Source organism: Dermochelys coriacea, chromosome 11 (genome assembly GCF_009764565.3).
Source record: "Dermochelys coriacea isolate rDerCor1 chromosome 11, rDerCor1.pri.v4, whole genome shotgun sequence".
NCBI lineage: Eukaryota > Metazoa > Chordata > Testudines > Dermochelyidae > Dermochelys > Dermochelys coriacea.
In genome coordinates, this window is record NC_050078.2 from 57,026,019 (window position 1) to 57,042,396 (window position 16,378).

General features: G+C 41.7%; 1 protein-coding gene across 1 annotated transcript in view; it reads right to left on the minus strand.

The window, feature by feature from the left end:
- Positions 1-16,378, minus strand: part of DNAH7 (dynein axonemal heavy chain 7) — a 308,475-nt gene that overhangs the window by 95,480 nt on the left and 196,617 nt on the right. The window contains exons 41-42 of the mRNA XM_038420958.2: positions 10,964-11,193; positions 9,539-9,869 (exon numbers count right to left, since the gene is read on the minus strand). Of these exons, the coding sequence (XP_038276886.1) occupies positions 9,539-9,869; positions 10,964-11,193 (561 nt within the window). The remainder of the gene's footprint in view (positions 1-9,538; positions 9,870-10,963; positions 11,194-16,378) is intronic.

The following is a 16,378-nucleotide window of genomic DNA, read 5'->3' on the forward strand; positions in this document are numbered from 1 at the left end:
TACACTGTACAAATATACAGTGTTTTGTCTGCTTAGCCCCTTCTTCCAGGATATGCATTATAGCACTCCATGGGTTGAAATAATACTGACATTTAAACAAAGATCATCACACTTGAAATCTGATCAACAGTTAGTTTAGAGAATGAGAAATTTCTTACCTGAGTTTTCTCTTTAGATTAGCAGCTTCTTTCCTCATTCATCATTAAAGGTTAATGTCTGCCCACATACCTGTGAAATTCAGAGGCAGTCCAATATTGTTGCTGGAGGCTCCAGGCCTAAGTTCCAACCTTTGGTTCAGGACACCAGAAGAGTTATTCCAAAGAGACAAACATTTCAGCAACCCATTATTAGCACTAAGACAATAACTTGATATAATGTCATAATTAAACTTAAGACAATCATATTTTTAAGTCTCCCCTTTGAGAAAAACATTCTATTTGTATTGTGGTCAATTATCAGACTATCAGGGTAGTCTGAATGAGGAGGGAAGCTGCTAACAGAAAAAAAATTATCAGGTAAGAAATTTCTCATTCTTTTGCACAGCTTCTCTCTTCATTCATCACTAATGGGAAGTAACTAGAAGTGAATCAAAGAAGTGTGGGGAGGGGGAGGGAAGATAAGCAGCATTTTATTTATTATTATAACAGAATGATAAATAGGATTGGAAGTTCCCCCTTGTGAAGCAAGACATTATGTGGGAGCCAACCCAGTAGCACATTCCGAACAAAGGATGCCTATGCAAAGGAATGGAAATTTACACTGCAAATCTTCCTCTGATGACACTTTTTCCTCAGTAGCCCTAGAGACTTGTATGGATAGTTTCCCAGATGTCTAATATGCCCACTGGTTCAGGATTTCAACATCTTGCTAGCAGCCATTCTGAGGCAATAAGACCTTTTCATTTTGGATGGAATGAGATGAACGGCGTACAATTGGCAAGTGTATTCCATATACTTCAGATATATCTTTAGAGCACTAGGAATACCCATTTGTGGCACAAGCTTCCAAAGGAGTGACCAGGGTTGAACAAAATGATGAGAAAACTATTTCTCAGGAATTATACAAAGAGGAATTTACCTTTAATAGAAATTTTTCTGGAGCTATAAAAATGATCTTTTTCTCACCGCAAGAGCAGATAATGGTGACTGGAAAGGCCAGCTCCAGGCTTGTCTAACCTGTCATTCTGATTAATCTTGGCACCTGATGATACTCAGATGGAATGTCCAATGTACTTACCTACTGCTAAGTAGGACTGTTACCCACATTTCTATCATACTTGGTTGTAGGACTCCAATCAACCATTCTGGAGAAACTCCAATGTAATGGAAACTTTATGATTAACATTATATTTGTATTACAGTACCATCTGAGGTCTGAGCCCCATTGTGACGGACACTGTACAAAGAGAGAGAGTCCCTAACTCAGAGAACTTTCTATTTCCCATCACAACAAAAATATAAATTTGACCAGATTAGTTGATCCCTGCTGAACTACACTTCTCTTCCAATGCCTACACTATTAACTGTAGGTGTTCCTGGTCTGGATGAAGAAGTCCCTGGTTGAAGAGGTCTGGTCTTTTCCGTAGATGCAATGTAGCCATTCAAATGTGAAGTGCCTTGTGGGATACTGTGTAAGATCATGCAGGATTAGAATCTGGGACCATGGGGATTCCGTGTTGCCACTGAAGGTTCAGTCTGGGTGTCCACTGGGGGACTAACACCCAACCGAGCCTGAGTGGCAGAGCCCGGGCCCACTGATTGGTATACAAATCAGAAGTATAAACACTCATATTTCAATCATAAGCCAACCTCTAATGGGAGTGTGGCAGGGCGCACTTTCCTGTGTCTGTTCAAGTCCACAAACCACGCAGAGACTTTTATGATGGTAAAATACCAGTAGAGTTTATTTACAGTGTTGGTTCCCATCTTCCTTGTACACTATATAGCCTTACTCCTACAGTGTTAGGGGGCCCTCAGCTCTTCAGGGAAGCAGGGAAGAGCAATAAATCAATCTCGCTCTCTGTCTGCTTCCCCCAACTACTTCCTTCCTGTGCGTTGTTGTATCCTCTGCCATTAGGCTTAATTAGCCTCCCAGCTCTCCTTCACCCACCAATTAGGCACATCTCTTCTTAATAAGGTCTGTTCTGCAGTATTTAATTGGAGCTGCGGTGACCAGAGTGCTGGCTCAGCTGCTGTTGTCCAGCATTCTATCACAGGGAGGTAGGAAGAAACTTCCCCTGTGCACACAATAATGGTATGTTACATGACTTCTTGCACCTTCTTCTGATGCAGACAGTACAGACTGCCATCCTAGACAGGACACTAGACTTGATGTATCATTCATCTGATCTTATATGGCCATGCTTGTGGGTTTGTTTGTTTTTTTGTTTTGTTCAGACATGCCACTGATACAACTGTCAAAGTGAACTAAAAGGATGTGTACTCTGTGATTTTGGAAATTTGTCTTGTAAGTATGCTTCCAATCCAGTAAATAAAAGTCTTTTATCAATCTTTTATCCAGTAAATAAAAGTGGCTTGAATGTCAGAGCTTCTGAACACCCTTCATTCCCACTTCACCCATTTTTACTTTAGAGAATATATTCCGGCACCCAAGTTTGAAATTTTGCCATCACTGTGCAGAGGTGGGGATTCTCTGCATTTGAGACTTGAGATGCAACAACTTTAAATACAATTAGAGTATTCCCATTAGCATAATCATTACCAAAAATATTAATGAACACAGTCCCTACATAGAATCATTAGGGATTCCAATCCTCACAAGCTTCTATGAAGAATACACACTTTTAACTTATAAGCAGTTATTTGACTATATTTATAATTTAATATTAAAGCCATATTTAGAGTTAATAAAATCATTATAATGTGAAACAGTCAAAGGATTTCTGAAAATCTAACTATATTCAAATTTGTTGGTTCTGTTCTAACTAGATTAAGTTATCAGCTTTATCTGACATTATTTAGCTTTCACAAATCTGTGCTGACACACACATATTAAATCTCAAAAACTATCCATACAAAATGATGTCAGGAAATTTTCCTAATTTAGTGCTCAATATGCCCTGAATTAGGATGTACAAGTCTGTAATTTTCATCTTCTTTCTGCAGAATCTGTGTGTTTGAAACCTGGTACTATAGTTGCTGTTTTCCAATCACCTAATACTTCTTCAATAGTAAAATATTTCCTAAAACTAGTTGTTAGTAAGTCAACTATTGGAACCCTAATGTCAAATAGCATGTACAGAGATGTAACTAAGCACATCCTGTGCTCTGTCTAGTTTTAATTTATAGAAATACTTTTCAATAAATGTTATGGTTATTTTGATATATTATTAATATTCACCTTCCAAAAAAAACTGGAAAGAAATTGTGCAATTTCCTTTTCAATAACCAACAATTTCTTACTTTACGAGCGAGTGGAACCATGAATAAGGTAGCAAAGTTCTGCAGTTCTAGACAAATATAGGACTAGTCAATTTCTCAGAACCAACAGCACAGAAGAAGTTACTCACTTTATGCAGTTATTATGGTTCTTCGAGATGTCTCTCTCTATGGGTGCTCAATTGTAGGTGTGCTTGCGTCCCTGCGCAGCTGATTGGAGAGCTTTCGTAGCAGTGTCCGTTAGGCCTGCACATGTGCTGTGTCTCCTCATGCTGCTCCACGAGGCTGGTCAGCATGCATGAGCTAATCCCCCTCAGTTCCTTCTCTACCACAGAGTCATTGACAAGAACTCTGAAGTAGAGGGGAGGAGGGTGGGTTGTGGTGCATCCATCAGGGGACACATCTCCAAGAACCATCGTTACTGCACAAGGTGAGTAACTTCTTCTTCTTCTTCGAGTAGTGTCCCTATGGGTGCTCCTCTGTAGGTGATTCCTGGGTAGTACCCCTTCTGGAGGGCCAGAACTTCGGAATCGGGTCTCTTAAAGATGACAGCACTGTGGAGCTGAAGATGGCATCGGTGGCAGAGTCCCCAGTGATCCATAGTGTTCTGCAAAAGTGTGGGTTGACGCACATGTCACGCTCTACAGTTCTCTGAGATAGGGACATTCTTGAATAAGGTCACAGATGAGGACTGACTTTGTGGAGTATGTACAGAGTCTGGAGAGGTCATCTTGCAAACTTGGTAATACTGTCTGATGCAAGTCGAGACCCACTTGGAAAGCCTTTGGGCTGATATTGATGAGCCTTTGGATCTTTCCATAATGGAAAGAAAAAGCTTAGGGGACTTCCTGAAGGTCTTTATCCGGTCCAGGTCTCTCCTGACATCCAGGGTATACAATATAACCTTCCTGTTGTCTCGGTGAGGCTTGGGGTAAAAGATTGGAAGGTGACTCAATTGATTCATGTGAAAGAGGGAGGTCACATTAGGGATAAATTTTGGATGCAGCCTAAGCATAACATTGGCCAAGAAGAATACCCTGATGGTGGGGTTATGCCATCAGAGCAGCTCTCTCTCCTATTCTCCTGGCTGAGGTAATCGATATCAGAAAGGGCATTTTCATGGGAAATTATGTCAGTGAACAGGTGATCATAGTTTTGAAAAGAGGCCTAGTTAATTCTTTCAGTACCAGGTTTAAGTCCCACATGGGAGACAGTAGTTGAGGTTGAGGGAAGAATTTTATTACACTCTTGAGGACTCTTTTACTAGTTGAGTGCGACAGCATTGAGTATCCCTCAACAGGTTTTTAGAAAGCTGATATAGCTGCTAGATAGACCTTGAAAGAACTTAAAGATAGACCCGATTTCTTTAGGGTCAATGCATAGTCCAGGATATGTGGAATAGTCACGGATGTTTGGGAGAAGCACCAAATCTGAAACCTGGACCATTTTTTCAGATAAGTATGTGGCATCGAGGACTTTCTGCTATGCAACATAACCTCTTGTACCTCCCTTGAACAGGAGCTTTCTAGGTGTTGGAACCAAGCAGCAGCCATGCCTTGAGGCGGAGAATCCCAAGTTGGGATGCAGGGTACATCCTCTGTTCTGTGAGAGGAGGTGCAGAATGGTTGGGAGAGGGATTAGTGGACATTTCGTGAGCTGTGACAGGTAAGGGTACCAGGCCTGTCTTGGCCAAGTAGGAGCAATCAGAATGATGTGGGATCCCACTCTTTATTTTCAGTAGGACCTTAGACAATTGAGGAAATGGAGAAAAGGCACTGAGAAGGTCCCTGTTCCAGGGGATGAAGAGAACATCTCAATTCTTGTTCAGAAGAGTGGCAAACAGGTCTGTGGATAGTGTCCCCCGTCGTCCGAATATGTTGTGAAGTACTGTCAGGTGTATCTCCCACTTGTGGTCGTGTGGGTAACCAGTAAGGAATTGTAGAGGCTGTTTTGTTGCTGGCTTGGTGAACAAGTATTAGAATAGCCACCAGTTTTGGGGATCATCTGCCCCATTCTTTGCAATTGCCCTGATTGAGCAATCTCAGAGTGGCCCCCCTGGGTCCCCGGTCACAGATGCAAAGCAGAAGGGAATTAGGGCAGGTCGTGGAAAACAGATAGGGACCACATATCTTGAAGATCCTCCAGTTACTCTACAGTAAGTAACTTTCTCTTCTTCTTCGAGTGCTGGTCCCTATGTTTATTCCACTGTGGGTGACTGACAAGCAGTACTCAAATAGGAGGAGGCTTCAAGAATGCAAGCAGCAGAGCCATTTGAAGAACGACCATCCCAAAGGATGCATCAGTGGAGGAGTCCTGTGTTGGAGCATCATGCCTCAGATCAGTAGAAGGAACCCCACACAGCTGCTTTGCAAATGTCAAGTAGAGGTATTTCTTAAAGTTATGCCATTGACGTCACTTGTGCTCTCATCCCAAAAGGGGAGGGGGAAATCAGACAACTGATAGCAGGGTAAGATACAGCCTGAGATCCATTTTAGAGATCCTCTGAGAGGATAGAGCCTAACGATGGACTGCCGTATGGCGATAAACAACCTGAGAGATTTTCTGACTGGCTTTGTCCTTTGTAGATACAAGGCTAAGGCTTGTTTCACGTCAAGGGAATGAAGTCTCCTCTCCTTTTCAGATGCATGTAGTTTTGGAAAAAACAGAGGTAAGGGGATTGACTGATTCAGGTGAAATTCTAAAAAAACTATGGGGGTGAACTTAGGATGTAAACACAATGAAACTGTCTCTATGGAATATAATATAAGGTAGATCCCACCATCAGTACTCCAAGCTGACCCACCCTCCTGGCTGAGGTGATGGCTATGAGGAATACAACCTTAAGAGACAGGAGAGACATGGAACATCTGGTCGCTAGTGGTCTGAAGGGCAGCTTGGTGAAAGAACAAGATTTAAGTCCCATTGAGAGAAGGTTTTCTTACTGCCAGAAAATTTCTAACTAGGTCATTCCAGAACCTGGTAGTCAGCAGGTGAGCAAAACTGAGTGACCATGTGAAAGTGGGTGGTATACACTGTTTGCTCGCAGATGAACCCATGAAGAGTTGATGGAAAGACAAGCTGTTTTGAGGGAAAGAATCAGATGAATACCAGTTGGCTAAATAACATTTCCTAGTAGAATCCTTTCAACTTTTAGTAAGGATGTTTTGCATGATCTAGAGTTAATGGCCACTCAAAACTACCCCCCTGAGCTGGTGTGGTTGGAAGTTGAGATGCTTGATTCTGCCCTTCCCCTTTGTCAGGTTATTGGAAAAGGAATGAGTGTTGATCAGTGACCAAGAGGACATACATAGGACACTCGGGAACCAAAACTTCATGGGCCAGTTGGGGACAAGGAGGATGATTGGGGATCTGGCAAAGCAAAGATGTCATCAGTGGAATGTAAGACTCTGCTCTCCCTGGAGTGTGAGGGGTCCTATCAGCCCAGATCAACAGCGCAGACATAGTTTGTGCCTCAGCTGTGTGAGGCAGAGCCAAAGCTGTTGATTGAGGCTGGCAATGGCTGCCTTTTGGTGGTACTGTTGATTTCCAAAGTTTAGGCTTAGTTGGTATCAGTAGCATCACTGCCGCCAGAGCATAGTCTGGTATCAACTTATAGGCTTTTTGTCAAGACCCTAAGATTTAGGATGTTCTAAGTCTTCATGGGAGGAGCAGGAAGATTTGTTCAACTTAGGCACGCCTTTATCTCTCTTCTTTGAAGTAGATTTAGAGTAGAATTTGCTCTTGTGTTTATGAAAGTGCTCCCTGCCCTCATTACAAGACCCCAGTGGGGGATCTGTATGGGTAGATTTCCTTACTGCTCAGTCAGATCTTACATAAGGAGGCACACTCTTTGCTGAGTCAGCCCAATGTATGGGGGGGTCCCCCTGGCCTGGGTCAAAGTGCAGCCTTATGGCCTTCTCCATTAAGTGCTTCTTAAGGTATGAATGGGGAAAGAGCAGCAGATATCACATCTTGCTGCAACCTGAGCTTCCCTAAGGCAGTACAGGCAGCCTTGATGGTTGTCACTGACTTGGAAGGAGCATGTGCAAGAAACCAATTTTGAAGCCTAGAGTCCTGGCTATCGTCCAGTACTCATATCAAGATGTGTATGTGGGGGCGGTTGAATTCCCTACGATGGGGAATATATCAAACTACAAAACTTAGCTAAAAATAATGGATAAAATTCTAAAAACTATTTACAAAATATATACATATGTATTTAGAGGTTGAAGAATAAAGGAAGACTAAGCTTCTGACACTGGAGGTTCCAACCCAAGCCAGGAAGTGGAAAGAAGGAACTAGAGAGGCAGTTGGTCTGCTACACCCTTTATCTACTCAGTTGGAGGCACAAGCAGAGCAAGGGTACCTGTGCAGACCAACAAACGCTGCTTTCAAAATTATCTGATTCTGGACACATGGAGCACAAAGTGCATCACAGTGAGATACACAAGGACCAGCACTCAAAGAAGAATGTTGTTTTCTTGGAATTATTCTCAGCCACATGGATTTACTATGGAAGGATGGCTATCACCAGAACCTTTATATTGACACAGAGTGAGAGATCCTTTACCCCACGCAGTCCCCTTTCCACTGGGCAAAAGGTATGGAGTGTTATAAAGGAGCATTACAAGCCCCAGCTCTGGTTGGAAGAGGATTCCCCTAGCACAGGCGCTGTGGAAGATTGCCCTCCAAGAGCCCTTGTGCAAGTCCTGGTGTAGTAAGGGTGTGTGTTGGAGGCAGAGCTATTGCCTGCAGTACTGCAGAAATTCCAGACACAGCTGTGGCCCAAAGAGTGGCTGCTGTCATTTAGACTGACCCCCAGGCAGTGTTCCCTCTAATTTTTCCCACCCATGTGCTGAATGAATTTTGTTATGTGTACCAATATGGAGGTGATGTGTGACACATCACCTTCATATTGGTGTACATAACAAAATTCATGTGGTAGGAGTGGGGCCAAGGGGTTCGCAGTGTGGGAGGGGGCTCAGGGCTGGGGCAGAGGGTTGGGATGGGCTGCAGGGGTGTGAGGGCTCTGGCTGGGAGTGTGGGCTCTGGGGGGGCCGGAGATAAGGGGCTCAGGGCTGGGGCAGAGAGTTGGGGTGCAGGGGTGTGAGGGCTCTGGGTGGGGTGCGGGCTCTGGAGTAGGGCTGGGAATATGAAGGGTTTGGGGTACAGGAGGATGCTCCAGGGCTATGGCGGGGAGAGAGGACTCCCCCCAGCTCTCTCTCCCTGCAGCAGCACCTGGGCTGGGAGGGGACGCCTCTCCCCGCAGCTAGGGCTTCAGGATAGGTGTCCCAATCCCAGCAGGTACAGGCCAGGACTGGGTTCAGGCCAGAGGAAGGGCACTGTAGTAGGGGCCAGGCTGCACCTGGAGCTGGGTTGGACCGCCCTGGCTGCGACTGCGGTGGTGGCCAGGAGAGGAGGGCTGGGCTAGGTTGGGGGCAGGGGAGGGGTGTCCCTCCTCCGGCCACAGCAGGTCCCCAGGCGGGTTCCCTGAGCGCCTGCGTGGTGCTAAATAGGCTGCGGCCACGCAGCTTACAGGGAACATAGCCCCCAGAGTTATATAAGTTATGTCTGGGGCCTCTTTCTTTCCAGCACCAGGGCAGCTGGGGAGGGCATAAAGGTGGCATAAAGCCACCTACCTCTCCTTGGGCTGCAAGTTAAAGGTGTAACACAGAAACTCAGCCTCTGTTTCCAGTCTCTGAAAGGACAGATATCTATGTGACTATATAGAAACAATTACATGGCAAGTATGCAGTTTTGCTAAGGAAGCAATCAGGAAGATTCTTTTTAACTTGCCATTTGTTGATTCAGAATATTATTATGTTTATGAATTTTAAAACGACTTAGCTAAGAAATGTTTGATTTTATATCTCCTGAGCATATAAGTGTTATAGTTCACTAGCTTATGTTATAGCTGTCCACGCAGGGAATGAAAATAAAAGAATGCCTTGATTTTGAAACTAAATGTTTTAAGACATTTCAGATGCTACAAAATTATGCAACTTTTAATTCAGTAACAATGTGAAATCTGACAATTAATAGCTATGTAGCATATTCAAATTTTCTTTGAAGGCAGACATGGTTTGTTTTTGTTAGTCTGAACACCTGGTCAGTGTATAAATACATATAGTTAGCTTTACCTGTGCAGTAAGAGTGTCAAGAGCAGCCAGAGCACTTTCCAGAATCGGCAAGGCTTGTGCCAAATCAGCATCACATTCATCTTTGATTGCTTTTGCAGCCATAGCTTGCTCATTCGCCACAGCTTCATCAGCTTTCACTATTTTTTCAGTTTTAGCTACCTCCAAGGACTCCTTTTCGATGACCAACATCATTTCATCAACTTGTTTGCTAGCTTCCTTTAGCTGAGGCTGTAGGGCTTCCAGCTCATATTGCATCAAAGCCACCTGTGATGCAGCAGAATTCAGTTTCTCCAAGCCAACTTCATATCGTTTTTTCATTTTCATCACCTCTCTAAAAGTAATATCAAGCGGTGCTTAATTTTACAGACATTTTTATAAATATATTATCAATTTTTCTTAGCCCCATTCCCCAAATTTCTAATTTCCCACCATTCTTGAAATTTAAACACCATGCCATCTTGTTTTATTTGCCCATCAGACGGTGCAATATAGTACTTGTGCCTGATTCTCATTTACACTCAGACTCCTTTACCCTACTTCAGTTATATACAAGTTTCTTAAAGGTATGAAAAATGAAAAGTGAGTGATCAAGGCTGGATTTATTGTAAGAACAGATGTGGAGGCAGGTGACAAGATAAAAAACAAGAGTGGGAAAGTAGATGGGTGCAGAGTTATGAAGGCCCTTAGGAATGAGAAGTTCGAATGTGATGTGATGGAGGAGGAGTCAATAGAAGGACACAGAAGGAATATTATTTTAATAGCTGTGTTTTATATGGAACTGAGGGGAGTAATCTATGTATCAAGAAGTTCAGAGAGGAGGTGGTTGCACTAGTCAAGAGGAAATAATGAGGTTCTGGACTAGTAGGAACTGAAAATACCTACTCTTTTCACTAAGACATGAAAGAGTCTTCTGATGGTAATGACTTTCAGTCACTACTGACCTAGGCACACTGGTGACATAGAGGAATATCCCTAGATTTCTGCATGACTATGCTAAGTCCCTGAGCCCTTTTATTTTCCCTCAGAGCTTACATACAGTCTTGGAGACCTAAAACACCACCCATCATGAAGGAAGGGAGTGTCTTTACACCGCAACTCAGAGTTATTCAGTGGTATTCACCCTGCAAAACAGGTGTAATTTATAGGGTCTGGGACTGCATCAGAAGAAAAAAAATTGATATTTTAAAGTATCAATAGGCATCAACTTAATAATGAATATTAGAACTGGCCTAATGGAATACAAGAATTAAACTAGGTCTAACTGGCTCTTTAGTCCACTGAGTGCAAATGTAGCCAAGAAATGGCAATCTAAATATTCTGAACTTTTTTTTATTAGTTTAGCTACACAAATTAATTATATGTAGAAAATAATATTTTCAAGGAACTTCGGGCTCCCCTATCAAAATGCATGTTATATATCCTTACGTGCGTTTCTTTTCCAGTAAGGTTTTGAATGTGGAGATTAATTCCAGGTATGAGGTAGGTGTAACATAGTTATGCCTTTGAAGCTCAGTATGGAACAGGTCTGACAAAGCAATGGTAGAAGTGTGAAAGCTTTTACACATATCAATACAGCCTTCACGTGTTGCCTCTGACATTTCAATATCTTCCAAGAAGCGAGAGGCAACAGCTTGCAATGCATCTTCAGGCCATGTCTAAATTGAAAATAAACATAATATTACTTCACCTATCATACAAACAGTTATTACATGGAGAGTTTTTCATTTCTACATTCACATACAAAAGGAAAACGTAATAAAGAACAACTCTAGTTTTCTGAAAGGCCTTCCCTCAATATGAAACTTCAGAAAAATGAGGCTCCAAATAAATAGGGTGAGTGCAATGCAGGGCACACAGTACTGCCATAGATGAGCTGACCAACCTTTGATTAAATGGAAGTCAGATAATTGGGGCTTTACTGTGAAAAATGAAAAGACTCAAATTCTGCCTTTGGGCATGATGGACAACAGTTACTAAAGTCAAAGTGTTGCCAGCACTCAACCAAGGGCAAACTTTCCCTCAACTTGTCCAATAAGCAAAAGCACAGTTTGTTACCAATTTGTTAGAATTTTATTAAAACAAACAAATATATGTTCTCTTCGCATAAACTTTCCATATAAAGAATGGCTATAACATTATCTAATGAAAGCTTATTTTCATTATTTTTGGAGAAAAAATCCTGAATTTTGTTTAATCATCAAAATTTACTGCAGAGAACAACTGCTTTGTTGTTTCTATAAAAAGTAAAACTGCCTTTTAAAAACATTTAGTTTAACATTTATTTCAAAACATGTAAAGCTGGATATAAGGCAAATAAACAGAATTCAAATGTAAACTGGGGTACAGAAGAACTCTGAAATACGGTTGCACTTTGAAAAGTGACTCCATAGAAGTGTCATTGTGGGATTCTTGGTTAATTGTTTTTCCACTGATTTCCATATTACCAACACTGAGTTTACAAGTAAAAAATTGTATTTTTTCTTACTGCTAACACTACAAACTCAATTTGGACCCTGCAAGTCCATTTGGGTTCTTTCCTTCTTGAACATCATTGTCCAAATACAGATTTTGCTAGCCAAATCGGGCTCTCAGTAAAACCCCATTTTTTTCAAATTACCTCTGTGCAACCTTCAATGGGTTTGGAAAGGTGTCACCAACTGGAGCTTAGTAAACAATATTGCTGAGAATGCACAAGAAGGAATAATATTCTATTAGTAGTTTTAACTCTTCATAGCTAAGAGGTGTAAAAAGTAGTAAAATCTTATTTTAATTACTACAATCAAAGGGTATGACTGACACACAGGGAGCTTATTGAGTAAAGAGTTACCATGTTTACAGTCCCTTTTAGACCAGAATCATACTTTAAACAGAAACCAACAACTGCAAAATTGCACTAGAAAATGCACACGATAATACCAATACATTCAATTATTAGACTGAAATATGAAAACATATTGCATTACACAAACGGATGTCTTGCTTTCTGAGTATATTGAAGTTGGATACTATCCTTTATTAAGATTTATTTTTAATTTCATTATTATCATGAGAAAACTAAACTTTTTACTTTTATAGAGAGCCCAGTGCTTACCTAGCAAAATGAAGAATCTCAGAGGAACTTACCATGCTGATATCAATCAGTGCTTACACTTTTTAGTCTACAGATTGTGGAGGAAGGATGTATGAATGATCACACACTATTTAAGCCTCACTTGTATCTGTGTACATAGAATTTACAGAATTTTCTATTGTTCCAAACCCGATAAGACTAACCGACAGATTAACTTTATACATGAGCTGTTCCATTGATTAATCACATAGAAAAAGTTAAGCACATGTGCAAGTAAGTCTTTTCAGGATTGTGGCCTATATGTGCATGCACCCTGCACTCACAAGTTAAAGAGATCTAAATACTAAACAGTATTTTGATGTGAATATTTAAAAATATGTTTTCAGTAGCAGATCTGCAAGAAAAGTTACAACAATCAATTCTGGATTATAACTCTTGATTCTTTGCTTTTTAGAATATAGTAGGTCATAAATGAAGCATGTTGAGTTTGTCAGTGTCTAGTACAACACTAACTAAAAACATATTCAGAAATTTGTTTTTGTTTGCATTTTAAAAAAATTCATATCAAAATATCAGCAAGCATTTTACAGAATTCCATAAATTCCAAAATTCATAAACCACGTCTCAGATGTTAACATGTGATTTATCAATTGACTGCAAGCTGGCAAAATTAATAATAATGATTTCAACTTAAGTGCACTCGTCACTGTACATGCTCTGTTCCTTACCAATAGTAAGACTCTGTGCTGGTAAATAGGATTCTGCAGTCTATATATCTACTTGTGTAAATAACTGGTGCTAAAAACTGAAAAATAAAGAAATATCTTCATTTTTATTCACACTTATATTTAACTGTAGTAACATCCTGAGTGGCTTTTTAATTACTCACCAAAGTGAATATTTAATTCATTTTAAATTGTTTTTTACCACTTCAAAAGGTTGTGAAAGATACTTTGCTACTAAACTTTCTCTGGGATTCAGGGTGAAAGAATTCTCCACCTCCAAAGAAAAACAGGATTTTGGTATTTTTTAAAGATTAGTCAAAAGCTGCCTAGAATTTACCGTTCCTCTCCCCTTGAGCTGTACAGGTGTGTTAATATAACCCAAGGACTGGAGAAACTTCAGAAGGCTGCTGAGCTTCAAAGAGGGAGAAAGGGCAGGATCAGGCTACGGAGCTGAGGAATGTGAAAGATGGGAGCTTATTTGCATGAGCTCTCTTCCTTCTCTAGACATCTTGGAACTCCCTCATGTTCTCAAGAAGAGGCAGGAAACAAGAGCTCTTCCTTCTCCCTCAACCCTTTTTGGGGGAGCAAAATCCTTTGCTCCAGGAGGGACTTGGTGGGGAAACAGAGAGGCTGAATAGTTATATAAACTCCCTTTTCTCTTCCCTTCAGGTGCCACCAAAGGGACACCATGGCAGGGAGTAGGGCCAGCAGCAGCCCTACCTGGAGCAGTAAATAGGAAGACGGGAGATCGGAGCTCAGGGAGACTGTTTTCACAAAAAGTTAAAAATGGGCTGCTGCTCTTGCTGTCCACTCCCTCCAGCCTCCCTCCCTGCTGGAACCATGATTGTTTTTTCTGGAGGGTGGAAGTTTGTACACAGCCCCCTCCAAACAGATAAACAAGCATGTGAGAAGGGAGCTTCACCTGGTCTCATCCTATTTATCTTTTTGGGGATGGATATCAGTGCTGCTCCCCGACTACAGATCTTCTGAGAAACACACATGGCTGTCCTGCTCTCTCTACCCCCATTTCTGCTGGACTTTAAGGACAGCAGAACATAGCCTTAATGGGGCCGGGTGATCTCTTGCTGTGAGGCATCAGAGGGGTAGCCGTGTTAGTCTGGATCTGTAAAAGTGACAAAGAGTCCTGTAGCACCTTATAGACTAACAGACGTATTGGAGCATGAGCTTTCATGGGTGAATACCCACTTCGTCAGATACATACATCTGAAGTGGGTACATCTGTTAATCCATAAGGTGCCACAGAACTCTTTGCTGCTATTGCTGTGAGGAAGTTCTAGAGCAGAAGCGGGCAAACTTTTTGGCCTGAGGGCCACATCGGGTTTTCAAAATTGTATGATGGGCCGGTTAGGGGAGGCTGTGCCTCCCCAAGCAGCCAGGCATAGCCCGGCCCCTGACCCCTATCCAACTGACCTCTATCCCCTGCTTCTCACCCCCTGATGGCCAAAACCTCCTGTTCCCTGTCCCTTGATGCCCCCCCCGGGACTCCTGCCGCATCCACCACCCCCTGCTCCCTGTCCCCTGACTGCCCCTGGACACCCGCCCCTGACTGGCCCCTGCTGCCCCATCCAACCCCTCCTCTCATTTCTCACTGGGAGAAAAAAGTAAATAACTGAAAATGAAAGAAAATAAGTGGATAAAAACCTTGAGTCTAGATGCCTCTGATATTAGAAGCTTATTGAAAGTTAGAAAAAGTGATGCTCCAGTAGGGGTCATTATGACCTGTTTTTTCTAGAAGTTAGCTATAAAAAGTTTAGATAATAGAGTGTACTTTGGAACAGTCCTCTGAAGCCATCTTGAGAGACGTTTTTTCTGACACCTTTTCTCCTCAGTGGGTGAGCAACTGGCCACTGTGAACCAGCTGTTAATTATTCAATACTGTTCCAGATGTTAGGTAAATATCTGGGATGTTCTAAACCTATTACTTATGTCTGTGTGTGCTTAAATCTAATAAACTGCAGATTTAGATAGAGCATGCTTACTTGCATGAATCTTTTATCAGACGGAATTTCTGTGTTCCCACTGATTTATTCCTGACACTACCTAGAGTGAAATAGAAAAGGAGTACTTGTGGCACCTTAGAGACTAACAAATTTATTTGAGCATAAGCTTTCGTGAGCTACACCTCACTTCATCGGATGCATTCGGTGGAAAACACAGTGGGGAGATTTATATACATACACAGAGAACATGAAACAATGGGTTTTATCATACACACTGTAAGGAGAGTGATCACTTAAGATGAGCCAATACCAGCAGGAAGTGGGGGAGAAGGAGGAAAACCTTTTATGGTGATAATCAAGGTGGGCCATTTCCAGCAGTTAACAAGAACATCTGAGGAACAGTGGAGGGTGGGGTGGGGGGGGAGAAATAACATGGGGAAATGGTTTTACTTTGTGTAATGACCCATGCACTCCCAATCTCTATTCAAGTCTAAGTTAATTGTATCCAGTTTGCAAATTAATTCCAATTCAGCAGTCTCTCGTTGGAGTCTGTTTTAGAAGTGATATATGCCATCATGTGCCAGCAATGCCCCTCTGCCATGTACATTGGTCAAACTGGACAGTCTCTACGTAAAAGAATAAATGGACACAAATCAGACATCAAGAATTATAACATTTAAAAACCAGTTGGAGAACACTTCAATCTCTCCGGTCACTCGATTACAGACCTGAGAGTGGCTATCCTTTAACAAAAAAACTTCAAAAACAGACTCCAACGAGAGACTGCTGAATTGGAATTAATTTAAGGATAGCATAAATCTGAATTTCCTAACTTGTATTATCAAATTTTGAACCTTACTGTTATGTAGCATATAGATAGATTATAGTAGTTTGCAAATTAGTAGGGAAGAAGGTCATGCTTGGGACTGGGAGATTTCTCTAATAATTCTTGCCAATCCATACCAGACCCAAACTTTTTTGGGTACCTGGCAAATCATCACTGAGATTTTGCAAGCCGAGTAAATTGGATAGTTCATTCTCTAATTTCTACTGTATTGTATTTACTAAGATATTAATCTTCGTG